This window comes from Pollicipes pollicipes, unplaced genomic scaffold, assembly GCF_011947565.3.
Source record: "Pollicipes pollicipes isolate AB1234 unplaced genomic scaffold, Ppol_2.1 Scaffold_2555;HRSCAF=2994_pilon_pilon_pilon, whole genome shotgun sequence".
Classification (NCBI taxonomy): domain Eukaryota; kingdom Metazoa; phylum Arthropoda; class Thecostraca; order Pollicipedomorpha; family Pollicipedidae; genus Pollicipes; species Pollicipes pollicipes.
This window is the reverse complement of record NW_023596136.1, coordinates 4,599,207-4,613,869: the sequence shown is the minus strand read 5'-3', so window position 1 is coordinate 4,613,869 and position 14,663 is coordinate 4,599,207. Positions and strand designations below refer to the sequence as shown.

The following is a 14,663-nucleotide window of genomic DNA, read 5'->3' as shown; positions in this document are numbered from 1 at the left end:
CCTTTTCCCGAAAATAGTAATGTGCCCCTAGCGTTCTACCCAAGAGACCCCTTTTCCGTGGAAACGTAATGTATCTCATTGGTGTTCGATAAAGTAGATTAAAATAAGGCCTCAAATGGAAATTACGAGACATGTCAGCCTGAGAACGTCCATACATTTGCCGAATCCACTAGTGCGACAAATCGCATGAAAAGTGTGCGCCTGCGCGTAAGCAATCTTAGGAGCAAGAACACCGATGACAGAAGTTGAAGTTTCCGTCAAACCGAGCGACGTTGGCCGCTGCAGATAACATCACGCGTCAGGCACTAGGCGCTGGAGCGATCGTTTTAAATAAATCGCTCGGAAGCATTTCAAAGGTACAACAGTAAGCACCAGAAGTACAAGTACAAAGTACAACAGTAAGCGCCAGCGATTCTACCCGTTCATTTCCAGTTCTATCGCCAGATGCCACCACCAATTTGCGGATTTCCTATATATGTATTGGTATAATACGTTCTAAACGTACGAGTTGATGTCGTAAAGCATTCAAAGGTTCTTTCATATGCGTCATCAGTTTTTTCCGCCCTTAGCTAACGCCTAGTCTCAGCTGCGGGGTCGATGCTGCGCAGCCCGCGTTGATTGCAACGCCGGGCGTCGGGTTTTTGTTTTCGAGGCTTGCCAGCGCGCGTGCGGACTGTGTGCCCCGGACAGGGCACACAGTCTGCCTCGCGGCCTCGAAAGACAGTGGGGCGCTCGCCCAAACGGATCAGGCGTGTTTCCACGTGATGAGCCAGTGAATGTGCTTTAGCAGTCAGGCAACTCTAACAAACGGTCAAAAGGAGGCGTTGGAGAGACAGACCGCTCCACTGAACGGTGATTTGGGATGGCGGCAAGACAGTGCGACGTTGAATTTCGTGGGACCTGGACTAGACGTTCAGCGGGCTCCACCAAATGGACACACGGAAGACACTCGAGCGGCTCCTCTGGACTGCCTAACGGCAGTAGCCGTCAGCCAGACAAACATATACCGTCGGACCGTCTGCACTCCGGCGCCCCCGGCCCGCCCGCGCGCTTCCAGCCGCTAGCACCAGCGCTGGCGACACTGTTGGCACATAGGCGAGGAGCAGCGAGGTTAGCACGCCCGCCTGTTCAAACCAGTACGAGACGTCCGAGCTGGTCACGGTATGGAGCAAGACTTTCCCATTTTGGGGGACTATATATATATATATATATATATATATATATATATATATATATATACAACTTCCAAGAATGAAAATTCTGGACAAATTATGTGTTTGCTGCGCTACCTACTTTACCTACATGGTCTATAAAACTACTGGACGGTATTCATGAGAAAGGTGGGGTGTTCGAGGACAGATCGACAGACATACGCGATGATCTTTCCACTGTCGGAAAAATTTGGTCACCGGGGAATCGATCACAGCAGAACCACAGTTAACACGCCTGTGAAAGCTGGTCTCCCAGGTGAGACGCTTCGAATTGATAGCCTTCGACAGTTTCGTGTCGCATTTTTTTGCAGCAGAATCTTCGACTAGCAAATTAGTCCACTGCAACCGACGAATGCCGACAAAATCTACGCAACGGCAAGGGTTGGAAAAATGTGGTTAGTATAGGCATGACACTCATTAGCTCATAGCAAATCTATTAATGCTGTTAAGATCAAGACAATTTCTGAAGATGAGTAAAGGAGTGATTTCTCATGCTAGTTTGCTCTTCATTACACACATTAAACAACGTAGAATGCTCTTTGAATAGCTACATATAGTTTGACATGAAATATGCCATACATTTTTTCGTAACGATTTGCTATCGTTTTAATGCATCTTAAAAAGCTTACGATCTCGGACGCCCTTCCAGGGGCTCAGCAGCCAAGTGACCAAGTAATTCTCAGTGACGTCACGTAGCTCGCCGCGGAGTGGAGGCAAATTGTTTCCTGAGCTTCACACATGCATATGGCCTTGCGCTCGTCCGGCTTAGAGGCGGTGGGGTCGTGGGTGTCGGGTGGGGTCTGGAAAATGTCGTACGTCCGGGCATCAAGGAAAATTTTACACTTTTGTGCGGTGAAATCAAAGCAGGTAATTTCAATTTCATGGCAAGCTGCCATGAGCTCCTAAAGTACGTGCGGAAGTGGGCGTACTGTACTTTTGTATGCTTGGGGGCATTAATGGCGCGAATGCTGCTTTTCCGTAGCCGCAAATGCTGATAAAATAATAGTGTTTTGGCACAGTATAATAAGTTAAAGTAAGTTGTTGTCATTTTGTCAGGTAGTTGATTCTAGCTTTCATATCCTATTATTGAAATTGGACAACTTGCAATGGCTCAAATTGGCCGTGACTTGAAGCTGAACCCAGCCAAAGTGAACCACTGAGAGCTAAAGTTGAGCCCAAAGGCCCTCATTCCGGTGCCTACTGCCTGCTGCATTAAGTTCAGTGTGGGATCCATTTTTACACTGGGCCAGATTGTGAATGGGCCAATACCAGGATGATTAACAATGCCTGCATCAGGTTTTAAGATGGAAATCAGTGCATTACTATGAGAAAAGGACCTCTATTATGTATCCACATGTTGGATGTTTTTGAAACCAGCTTAGTGGTCATACTCATTACAGATGTGTGTTGGGAAAGATTTGGTTTTACATGTAACTGCTTTTAGCTACATGCCAAGATATGTGGCAAACTATTGCTTACCAAAAGTTGTGTCTCAAATGCTTAAAATCTCTATTTTTGCATATGCTTTGCCGCCATTTCATGGACCAAGTTGCCATATGCTTACTTAAGCAGTCTGTTGTTCACATTGTTGGCCTGGTGGAAGCTGGTGCTGGGATTTATGACTGTAACATTTAGCACAAGTCCCTAATCAGGCATACTGCTTAATCTCATTCAACTGGAGCAGACAGTAGCAATTGGCCTAAATAATTGTCTGCTCATCAATGTTTTGGCATTCCCTTGTACACAAAGCCCTTTGCAGCTATGCCAGCAAATTTTGTGAGGACAAACCTTTCTAATAAGCTGGAGTGGCATAGTTTGGGTAGTGGGTGCAGAGTAGATGCTGCAAAGTTTGCTCAGCAAATGATCTTATTCAGTCATTTGTGCATACCATATAGAATATGCTCCTTTTTCCCTCCTCTGTGCATCTCTTAATAGGGGTAAGCAGTGTGGAGTGTTTTGTGGCAGGAATTGTTGAATGTTCTGGTCATGTTGCAGTGTTCCACTCCATGCCGGACATATGGTCTGGGCCCTGCATTATGGGTGGCCAGGACCGAGCTGGCTTCCCTCCGACCCGCAGAGGTCACCAGGAGGTGGCAAGCTAGTCCAGGCAGCCGTACCATCCGCACATCAGCCATACTTGGTGGGTGCTGTGGCTGTGTTTTGTTGGCTGCCATGACCTTGACTTTTGCTAGGGTGTAACTGCCAGTGACCATGCAGACATGCTCAAACAAACTGGGTGTAGTGACCAGATGTAGCATGAGATAAAATATGCTGCAGGATGCCACCAAATGTAAGCCAGGTGTCATGTGGTAAGATCAGGATATTGTGTGCCCTGTACTAATTGTGAGAATGAATGGATTTGGAACGTGATTGCGTTTGACATTTGGAAAAACTGACATTGTTAGGTGGAAACAGTATAAAGATTTTTGTACTTCACGGCTGTTAGGAGAATGGAAATGTTTTGATCTCTCATAGTGCTGCAGTTTATTTTTGTCCATCTTGGTGGGCATTAAGCTCAACTTTGATACAAATTAGTCATTATTCCACTTGAACCAAAGTTGGTTCCATTTGAGCCATACTGATTTGGTTGCCATCCATGCTGCAGCATGGCAGAGAGGGTCTTTGACTTCAGTGCAGACTGTTGCCCTCTCCCCCCCCCCCCATTGGCACAAACAGTTGGTACATTCCAAAGTTGAAAGAGTTTATTATTTGCGGCCACGAAACAAATGTGAATATCCCACAGTGTGGTATTATCACATCTGTCAATGTGGGCCATGGGGAGACACGCAGTGTGGGCGACGGTGTAACGGAAGGGCGGAGCCAGGCCAGGCATGTGACGCTGACGGGATCGGTACCCACCTCCCCCTCGGCACAATGGGGAGGATACTCTGGATCACGAGCAGTGTAGGCTGCTCAGCCGCCGGTGGACACGTGCGCGGGCTGGGAGATTCGTTTATTGGACGCCATGTTTCGTTCCGAATAACAAAGGGAAGGTAAGCTGATGCCAAAATATCACTGAGATGAAATAAATAGCTTAGAAATCAATAGTTTAAAAAAAACAAAGTAACCGAAAATACCGAAGGAAGTTAGACAGAATACTGCAGTGATGCCACAGATGCTGCAACGCAGAAAATGCAAAAAGAAAAAGAAACTAACATCGAAAGTGCCACCCTGTGACACGTGGAGGCATCACAAGTGTTGCGAGCACTGTCGTACCGACACGCTGTTCGCTACAGCTGGCGTGTGTTCAGAGGAAGTGACCGGTACATATGAACTTTAGCACAGACAGGTGCTCTGAACGGCGGTCTGTGTTATATTTGAACGGTGGCCTGTATCACATATGAACAGTAGCCTGCATCACATCTGAATGGTGGGCTATATCACATATGAACGATAGCCTGCATGACATCTGAACGGCGGCCTGTATGACATCTGAACGACGGTTTGTATCACATCTGAATGGCGGCCTGTATCACATATGAACGGCGACCTGCATCACATCTGAACGGCGGCCTGTATCATATCTATACACAGGTCGGTGTCGCCTTGTCCGCAGGTGGTGAGGTGAAGGTGGTACAGGTGCCTGCGTTCGCCGAGTCTGTCTCTGAGGGTGATGTGCGCTTCGAGAAGGCGGCCGGCGACTCCGTCAAGGAAGACGAGGTCAGAGGTCACTTGCACTGCCCTCCCCGATACATTATCCATATAGTCCATGCAAAGGCAATGCAGTTTCTTGTCACTGTTTTCTTTTGTAAAATAGTTTCGTTTTGCATAGTTTTGTGGATGCAAAGCGATGCATGCATTTTTGTTTTTATGGAAGGTGTATTGCTTTGTCGGGATCATATCGTTGCATGTTTAACAGACAGCGCCAGTCAAAATCTCGCCCTGCTGATTTTGACATGTTGCGATATGCTTAGAACCTCCTCCGTTGGCATCAGTTAAGGGTCATAGCAATTAACTACTGCCTATTTACACCAGTATCGCAGCGCATTAGATCAGCTGAGCAGCCTCCTGTTATCCCCCGTTTGCACTCCGGCGGTAAAATTGATACCTGAGAGGTTTCCGAGCTTTTTCACCGCAGCTGCTCAGCGCGCCGGTTGCGGGTGTTTCTCCTGGCTGGTGTCGCCGGCGGCCGTGCGTCCAGCCCACTTCACTGACAGTGACAGTGGCGGTTTTGTGTGACGGGCCAACTCCGACCGGCAGGTGGTCGCCGAAATCGAGACTGACAAGACGTCGGTGCCGGTGCCGGCGCCCGTCGCTGGCGTCATCCACGAGCTGCTGGTGGCAGACGGCTCCACCGTGAAGCCCGGCACAGACCTGTTCAGCATCGAAGTGGGCGGTGAGTCCGGCCCCGGGCCTGCTGCACGTGGCGAAGCACACAGCGCTGCCGTTCAAAAGACAGGAGCGTAACTCGCGCGCGATAACTTTTCAGGGGAGTGTGTTTAAGAGATTTTTCTTTCTCAATGGTGACCGACGGACTTGAGATGTCCTTACGTTACGTTACGCAAAAAAGCACGCAAGTAAAGTCCCCAGATGCGATGTTCTGCTTCGTTTGTGGTCGGACGTGATAAGTTTTGTCTTTCGTGCCACCAGTGCCCAGGTGACTTTTCCTCAAACACAACTGTGTGACGTTAAAACGGCGTCTTTGAAAGTGGTGGCACTGAGCTGCATAAATGGCTCTGTGTAATGAAGAGTTTGCCGAACTGTTTTTGCCAAGTTGCAGAATGCAGGGCCACAGGACAGGTGTCAAGCTGTAGTCAGATGGTGTTCATGGTACCGTCTTTCTAACAGCTGGAATGGTGGAGCACGGTCATTGGGGTCACGTTCACAGCGAGCAACATTCGAAGTAAATGCCCTCCAACATGTCAGTTGATACAGGTTTAACGTTAAGCACGGCTGGTTGCAAGGTTAGCGTTATTTGAACGTGGTCGTATTCTAAAATAATACCTGCAATTGCGTAAACGCTTGAACGTGGTCGTACCCCCAAATTATGACTCAAATCACGTGCGATGCTTACGTAACGCGTTCCACTTGAATCATGACATGTACAGATCGCGCGCTTCGCTTTTTTGTGATAGGGCCTTTACAAGGTTAACAAAACACCAGCTCTGGGACAGGCCCGAAAGCATTGTTAAAGTGAGAGAAGATCGAGTCCACTTACAAGATTTAAGTGGCCAAGATCATCCAGCACAGTGGATTCAGCGTGTATCTTAACTGCTTTGTTTTTTTTTACTTTGTCTTCTGAACTTTAGCAGTGCATAGCCTTTTTGTTTTTTCAGGTTAGAGCTTATCATCAGCGGCCGTCAGCTGCCCGCAGTGGCGGTGCGCTAGTAACGTGCGTCTGTTCAGTCACGTCGTTCATGTCAGTTCTGGCGTACTGTGTAAGCTCCATGAGTATTATCAAGTGTCTTGACCTCATCGTGTCCATGCCCATGTTAGTGCAGTGAAATTGGTGGCCATAGATAAGACAGTAGCATTAGCCTCATTCCTCGGAAAAAACAGAAAGCAGAACTCGATAAAGGCATGTTGCCGAAATATCAACCCAACTGTATCTCCATTCTCCCGTTTTTTTTTTCTCCGAGGAATAAGGCTAATGCTACCGTCTTATCTTTGTGAACAAGGTCCCTCGCCAATGCACTGAGGAACTTACGTAAATTGGTGGCCAGATTCGTTTTACTGGATTGGATGTGCATATGTAAGCCCAAAGTGTAGTTGTTAAGTTTTGTATTGTACTGCAGGAACACATCCATGAATGCATTTTTACAATGCCTGCGGTGCTCGTCAGCTCTAGACATATCGTGTTCCGAAGTACAGTGTTTTTCTCAAATGATGCGGTGGTAAAAATCTAGTCTATTCTCTTTGTGTGTTGCCATGGGTGGCAGTAACAGTTTCAGGGCATTAGACATAAACATTCCAAAGCACCTCACGGTATGGTAAGAATAAACCCTTGGTCATGATGCTTGTCTGCCTGCGGCAGGCAAATTTAGTCCTACTTCTTGTTTGTCGGGCTCATACCATTTATGCTCTTCAAGCCACATCCATCGCAATTTGATAAGCTTTCTGTCCCATGAAATCCCAAATCAGGACCTGGGACATCTCTTGTGTTAAAAGTACGTGCCTGCCTGCGGTTCCCGACCGCAGTTATTCCGCCCATTGCGCTGCCACTGTGTTATTGTGTTTCAGCAGCAGGCGGTGGTGCCGCGCCATCTGCGCCCAAGAAGTCCGAGGAGCCTGCTGCGAAACCCGAACCGTCCGCCGCCCCCGCAGAGGAGATCCCTAAGGATGTGCCGGCAAAGGAGGCTCCGAAGCCGCAGGCGGAGCCGGCGACCGCGGGGCCGATCCCGAGCCGGCCGCCGGCGCCCGCCGCCACCCGGCCGGCGGCGCCGTCAGCCAGCATCCCGGTGGCGGCGGTGCGGCACTCGATGGCGCTGGAGAAGGGCGAGGTCAAGCTGCCGCCGGCCGACCCCACCGCCGAGATCACCGGTCAGTACCCACCTGTGGTGACCCTCCCGCTGAGGTCACCGGTCAGTACCCACCTGTGGTGACCCCACTGCCGAGATCACCGGCCAGTACCCACCTGTGGTGACCCTCCCGCCGAGATCACCGGTCAGTACCCACCTGTGGTGACCCTCCCGCTGAGATCACCGGCCAGTACCCACCTGTGGTGACCCTCCCGCTGAGGTCACCGGTCAGTTCCCACCTGTGGTGACCCCCCGCCGAGATCACCGGTCAGTACCCACCTGTGGTGACCCTCCGGCTGAGATCACCGGTCAGTACCCACCTGTGGTGACCCCACCGCCGAGATCACCGGTCAGTACCCACCTGTGGTGACCCTCCCGCTGAGATCACCGGTCAGTACCCACCTGTGGTGACCCTCCCGCTGAGATCACCGGCCAGTACCCACCTGTGGTGACCCCACCGCCGAGATCACCGGCCAGTACCCACCTGTGGTGACCCCACCGCCGAGATCACCGGTCAGTACCCGCCTGTGGTGACCCCCCGCCGAGATCACCGGTCAGTACCCGCCTGTGGTGACCCCCCGCCGAGATCACCGGTCAGTACCCACCTGTGGTGACCCCCCCCCCCGCCGAGATCACCGGTCAGTACCCGCCTGTGGTGACCCCCCGCCGAGATCACCGGTCAGTACCCGCCTGTGGTGACCCCACCGCCGAGATCACCGGTCAGTACCCGCCTGTGGTGACCCCCCCCCCCCCCCGCCGAGATCACCGGTCAGTACCCACCTGTGGTGACCCTCCGAGATTACCGGTCAGTGCCCACCTGTCGTGACCCCACCATGGAGATTACCGGTCAGCAAAATATATGGCTAGGTTTGAGACTGGGTGGGGGGTGGGGGAGGGAAGCAAATTAGAGTTGCATGGGTCAAATTGCTGGAGGGAACAATCTTACCTTTGCCTTTACTGACCTTACCTTACCTTTTTACCTTTGAATAACATTCGAATTGGGAAAGCATAAATTCTTGCGTTCTAGGTGCAAAATTGTGAGGATAGAATGACGCTGAAAATTGAATGGGACATTGTTCCCCAGCCCCACCCCCCTTCTTTCCTACCGTAATGATTACATGGTTGCTGGTCAGCGCCCGCCCGTGGCGTCTCCCCCGCTGGGACCACATTTCTGAGGCGACCCCTGCTGCCACGCCTGTGCATCGTCGGTTCGAACAGCCGACGTTATCGTGCGTCTTCCTGCCAACGCCAGCGCACGTGACGTTTCAAGGTCACGTGTAACTGATGGCTGCGCGCTTACGTCGCAGGCACGCGAACCGAGCAGCGCGTCAAGATGAGCAGAATGCGCCAGAGAATAGCGCAGCGACTCAAGGACGCTCAGAACACCAACGCCATGCTCACCACCTTCAATGAAATCGACATGAGGTGCGCGGCTGAGGAAGCGGCCATGGGTGGCTTAGCCTGAAGCGGTCAGGTTCCGGGAAGCTGGAGCGTTCATGGTTCAGGAAGCGGCCTGTGGATGGTTTATGTTCACGTCTTGCATGTTGGGCTCATCCCAAGTGTGACAGATTTTTTGGGTAACTTGAGACTTGTTGCCAACGTATGCTGCTATTGTTTACGATGAAAGCACACATTGGACTTAAAGAAAGGTTTCGGTAAATCTGTATTTCGCTCCACCAACCTGTCATTCTGAAATTAGAATTATAATCCTGCATGGTGATAAGTAGCCCTGGTTTCTATGGTCAAGGTGAGTGGGGTATTGTGGAGTATTTAATCGATACAGGTCTCCATGAAATCAAAATTAGCTCTCAATGCCTCTTTTACGTCGATGATATGCTGTCCTAAATCTGCAGCAACATCATGCAGCTGCGGAAGCAGCACCAGGAGGCATTTGTGAAGAAGCACGGCATCAAGATCGGCTTCATGTCCGCCTTCGTGAAGGCGTCGGCGTACGCGCTGACCTACCAGCCGACGGTGAACGCCGCCATCGACGGCAACGAGATCGTGTACCGCGACTACGTGGACATCTCGGTGGCCGTGGCCACGCCCAAGGTGAGCGGACTGTGGGAGCCGGGCCGGTCGGCGGCTGTCTGGCCGGCGCTCCCTACACCGGTCCCTGGCGGCATCCACTGCAAACGGTCGTACGGACTTAGCAAGATTCTGGGCCTAGGTGACTCACGTGAAGGTTATGCGGTACGGGGACAAATGCTACCACCAGTTGCTCCATGTCTAGTTTTGCTCAGCGGTATGATTTTGCATGCGTTTAGATAGATGATGCTGTGCAATAAGTCAACATCGTGTCATTATTTCAGAGCGATCACATCAACCCATTTTCCGTAAAGTGCATGTTGCCTTATTGCATGTGCATGCACCTTATTCCCAGAAAAGCAAAAGGGGATATTTAGGTTCCTTTTTCCCGTTACTCTTTGAAACGACGTTTCTTATTGCACGGCCAGAGCTTTGGAACAGCTTTACAGTGTTTGACATGCGGGGGTCTCGGAAATAGCTCGGGGTGTCCGATGACGATTCAGACGGAGCATTATCGGTACATTGGTTTCATAGTGCGTGGCTCTCGGTCTAGATCACAGATAATCCCACGAGATATTTTGCGAGATTACTGAGGAATCTGAACCTTACCGGTCGGTAACAAGATAAGCGTGGTCTCTACAAGGTACAGGCGAGCCAAGGGACAAACGAACACCACGTAGCCGAACTGAGTCTGAGAGAGAGTCATTGGAGCCTAAAAAGCCTGGATAGTCCAGTTATGAGCGCTTAAAGAGATGTCTGGAGCTTTTAAATACGATCGAGAGCGTGTGGCGAGTCGGTATCAGAACAAAGTGGCCTGTTATCGCGACACCGAGACTTCCAGACTATTTTGCCCCGCTATAGCCGTCGCTTTGCGTCAGGTCGTTGTAGGGTTAGTTTCTGTGACGTCGCTCATGCATTGATGTACTGATGGGAGCGGTGCATTGGACCTAACAGCGGAGCGGTGCGTAGCGCCTGACAGCGGAGCGCATAGGGCCTAACAGTGGAGCGGTGCGTAGCGCCTGACAGCGGAGCGCATAGGGCCTTACAGTGGAGCGGTGCAAGGCGGCTAACGGTGTGTAGGGCCTAACAGTGGAGCGGTGTGTAGGGCCTAACAGTGGAGCGGTGTGTAGGGCCTAACAGTGGAGCGGTGTGTAGGGCCTAACAGCGGAGCGGGAAAAAGGGCAAAGGGTGTAAAATGGTGCGACGCGTGGAGTTCCTCGAAATGTCATGACCCCGCCATTCGTTTTGTCCCGTCGTTTCACTGGAGGGGTAATGCAATAGGCAATGGGAAATTTAGTGACTTACATGGGCATCCACCTCGACTGAGTGGGCAATGACCTGCTCAACTGGTCTGCTGGCTGCGGTCCTGGCGTATCATGTATGCCCCAACGATTGTTTTCGCAGCCCCGTTACAGGCCGAGGTCCAGTAAACCCTTCGAGCTGGAAGGTGGTAAAGGCATCGATGGTTGCTCTGGTGTGGTGCCACGTTTGTGCAAATGAGAATCGGCTGGACGTTGCATTGCCATTGCACGGTCTGTATGTATTCTTTGTATGAAGCTCACCGGCACAAGGTGTCGTGATTGTTCCACTGACGCTGCGTGATGTCCAGGGCCTGGTGGTGCCTGTACTCCGCAGCGTGGAAGGCATGAGCTACCTGGACATCGAGAAAGGCATCGAGGCGCTCGGAGCCAAGGCCAAGGACGGTCAGTTCGCGCCGGCTTCGCGTCCGGTGGAGCTGCATCTTTTATTGTTGGTCGGGAATGCTGTAGAACGGTCCACCCCTCCAATGATTGTGGTTCCTCCCATACATTGTCCTGATGTCTCAAGCGACGTTTCACGCTTGTAAAGCTATGGCGTACTGCATTTCCTTTTATGAATATGAGTGCTCTTAACAGCGCAAATGACACCTCAGAAGCATTTAAAGATACGGTGTTTTCTTGGGCGCTGTGAATGTGGTCATTGGGGTTCACACACACACACCCCTTCCCTCCCCATCGCCGCCCGCGCGCGTTCCGTAGTCACCTCGGCCAGTGCCACGTGTGACGGTGTGGATGGAGTAAGTGTTGAAGTACCTCAGTGAAATATCCCGAACTTGGAGTGGAGCACAGCAGGAAAAATAGTTCACAGTTTTACAAACAATCATGAATTAGCTGATCGTGCGAATATTTAACACCCGGATCAGGTTAACTCCCCTGATGCGTATTATTTTCCTCGTGCTCTGTATGGGCCATGTCTTGAATATCCTCTGAGTGTATGCTATTTCTAGTCAGACTGGTGGCCTGCTGGCTGCCTTGTTCCTCCATAGCACCCAAATGGTGTGATGTTAAGCGGTAATGGGTCCAGGCCAGGGTTTACATTTAAAGCGCCAGATAAGAGCCCAGGGACTGTTTTATTATTAAGCGCATTTATCACTACAATCAATTACTTGATGGAAAGTATCTTTTTTCCGAGCGGAGTTAACAAGTGCCCACCGTCCATGCCCTATGTGAAGACGCCAGAATGACGCGCGAGCTAACATATGCTGATACGGAGCTAAATTACGGCCCGTGGGGACCAATGTAAATAAGTCATGCCCAGTAAGTTTCAGATGTTTGATGCGCCCCATAGGCATCCAAACTTGTTTCCATCAGATACGGACTTCGCTTACCGTAAAGGGGGCTTGATGCCGGGAAAGTTGTAACTGCGCCACTCAAGTCAAGTTGGTCAACTATGGCGATTTTTTTCGATATTGTGGAGTGGACTGGGGGTCCTCTGATATAGGTGGGGGCCCCACCCCCACTGACAATGCCCCTCCGCTTGCCCAGTTTAGGACTTCGTCTCTGTCACCAGGCGGCTCGCTGTCCGTCCCCTGACCACCTGTCCTGCCTGGCGACTTCCTGTCCATCTCCTGACCCCCTGTCCTGCGCTGAGTACTCGCTGTCCGTCCCCCGACCGCCTGTCGTGCTCTGGCGGCTCGCTATCATCGCTTGACCCCGTGTTGTGCTCGGGCTCTGGCAGGCTCGCTGGCTGTGGAGGACATGGACGGCGGCACGTTCACCATCAGCAACGGCGGCGTGTTCGGCTCCATGTTCGGCACGCCCATCATCAACCCTCCGCAGGCGGCCATCCTCGGCATGCACGGCATCTTCCAGCGGCCGGTCGCGATTGACGGCAAGGTGCGGTGGACTGACGGTCGCGGCGGGTCGAAACCCGCGGACCGCGCCGACATGGCGCTGCAGGAGGGGGGACTCACAGGCTGCAATCCGGGCTGACTGCTTTGGGCTGACGCGTTCGCCTCGGAGTTCTTTGTGAGAAACGTTGCGCTCGTGATGGGCATCATGCGCGGCCCGTGTGCCGGGGCCATCTCGCGATAGGTTGGCTAACCCAGGCTTGCCCGGTTCTCCGCCAGGTGGAGATCCGTCCGATGATGTACGTGGCGCTGACGTACGACCACCGACTGATCGACGGCAGGGAGGCGGTCACCTTCCTGCGCCACATCAAGGCGGCCGTCGAGGACCCGCGCGTTCTGCTGCTCGGCCTCTAGACGAGCGGCGGTATCTCCCCCAGGCGGGCTCGCAGGCGGGCCCCTGACGCTTGGCCCCGCCGCCTCCAAGGACGGCGAGCCGGCCGCGGGCCCGCTGCTAGACAGGCGTAGGTGCAATGGGTGTGCCGCGTGCGGTGGCCCGGCACGTGTGACTGCGACCGGCCCGTGTGCGGCGTGGGACGTGGCGCTTGCCTCGACTCAGCAAGGCCACCACACCGACCTCGGCCGGCGTCGCGACCGCAGCGCGCGCCACCACCGGCTCTCTCGGGAATATCGTCAGCAGTTGACGCCATTGTCGGGTTTTGTACGCTGGCAAACTGGTCCCACAGTGGACCCCGGTGGGTGCTAATGGCGGCTCCTCCGTGCTGTCGTTGCGCCGAGTGCCGCTTACGGAATTTAACGCGAGTTAGCTGGCTTCAAGCGAGTTTTAAAGGAGTCGGCCAAGTTCGCTATTGATGACCTTTCAGTGACCACATGCACAACGGCGGCTCGATGCGTGCGATGGACCACCCCTCCCCGTGTACATATTGTTATCACCCCGTGCGGAGTGAAAAGACGCGTGCCTGGTGCCGCGGCGGGACGGGGTTGCGTCCTGACTGGCGCGGAGTCAGTCGGGGGTCGGGCCTGACTGCCATTCTGAACCGGTGCGAGTGAAGCTATTAATACAGGATTCAGCGATCACTCGGGCGGCGTTTACCGTCGACGCTTCGGAGGGTCGTAAAACAACTCAATGGTGAGACAGATCGCGCTGTTTGTTTACGAATGCTCCGCTATCGCCCCAACAGCCCTAGAGTCCATTAGATATGTATGTAGGAGGCTCGCAGGCGTTCAGCCGCTAAACCTCGTCTCCCCGTCTCCCTCGTCATCAGGGGCAGTGGCGTAGGGTTCATTCGCCCTCCCGCTGTTCCGTGGTTGAGGCTTTTGCGGCGCGCCAGCCGACGGCGGCATTGGTCGGTCCGTGCCGGAAGCTACACGGTTCCCATCTTCTGCAGGTGCCCGTAATATGCGTATCTTGAGTCATTCAGCTCGTTTTGCCCGCTCATGCAGGATGTTTTAGTTCGGCTGAGATCGTTGGATCGCGCGAGTGAGACCATGGTGCGCTGTTTGGTGCCAAACCATGCTGGCATCGCCGGTAACGTGCTGGTGGGCGCAGCTGCAAAGAGAGCGGGTTGTAGACAGCACCCCGTAGGCGTTGCACGCCCGTTCCTGCCAGAGACTTTCACCCAGCCGTGGCGAGCTGGGTTTAAAAGAATGGCAACGCTTCTGGGAAAGCATGAACGATCAGCTTAAGGTGACAAAGCCCCGTTAGGTGTACGATAATCGAGTTCGCCGAGTTGCGATGGGAAGTGGCTGTGAGGGGTGCGAGTCGGTCACGCGCACGCAACGTACGGCTACCTGCTTTGTGACGGAGATCGGCCGTGTTGCCACCGCTGCAAAGCACAA

General features: G+C 52.6%; 1 protein-coding gene across 2 annotated transcripts; it reads left to right on the top strand.

The window, feature by feature from the left end:
• Positions 1-1,974: 1,974 nt before the first annotated feature.
• LOC119110180 (dihydrolipoyllysine-residue succinyltransferase component of 2-oxoglutarate dehydrogenase complex, mitochondrial) lies at positions 1,975-13,904 on the top strand. Of its 2 annotated transcripts, none has more exons than XM_037233920.1 (10): positions 1,975-2,078; positions 3,207-3,351; positions 4,768-4,871; positions 5,412-5,547; positions 7,392-7,691; positions 8,977-9,094; positions 9,523-9,721; positions 11,307-11,400; positions 12,695-12,852; positions 13,086-13,904. In XM_037233920.1, exons 1-10 carry the CDS (start codon positions 2,019-2,021, stop codon positions 13,218-13,220), a joined length of 1,449 nt encoding a protein of 482 aa, XP_037089815.1. In that variant the 5' UTR covers positions 1,975-2,018; the 3' UTR covers positions 13,221-13,904. The 2 variants fall into 2 exon arrangements, with proteins under 2 accessions (XP_037089815.1, XP_037089821.1); XM_037233926.1 differs by having other exon boundaries at positions 7,395-7,691; positions 13,086-13,220.
• The last annotated feature ends 759 nt before the right edge of the window (positions 13,905-14,663 follow it).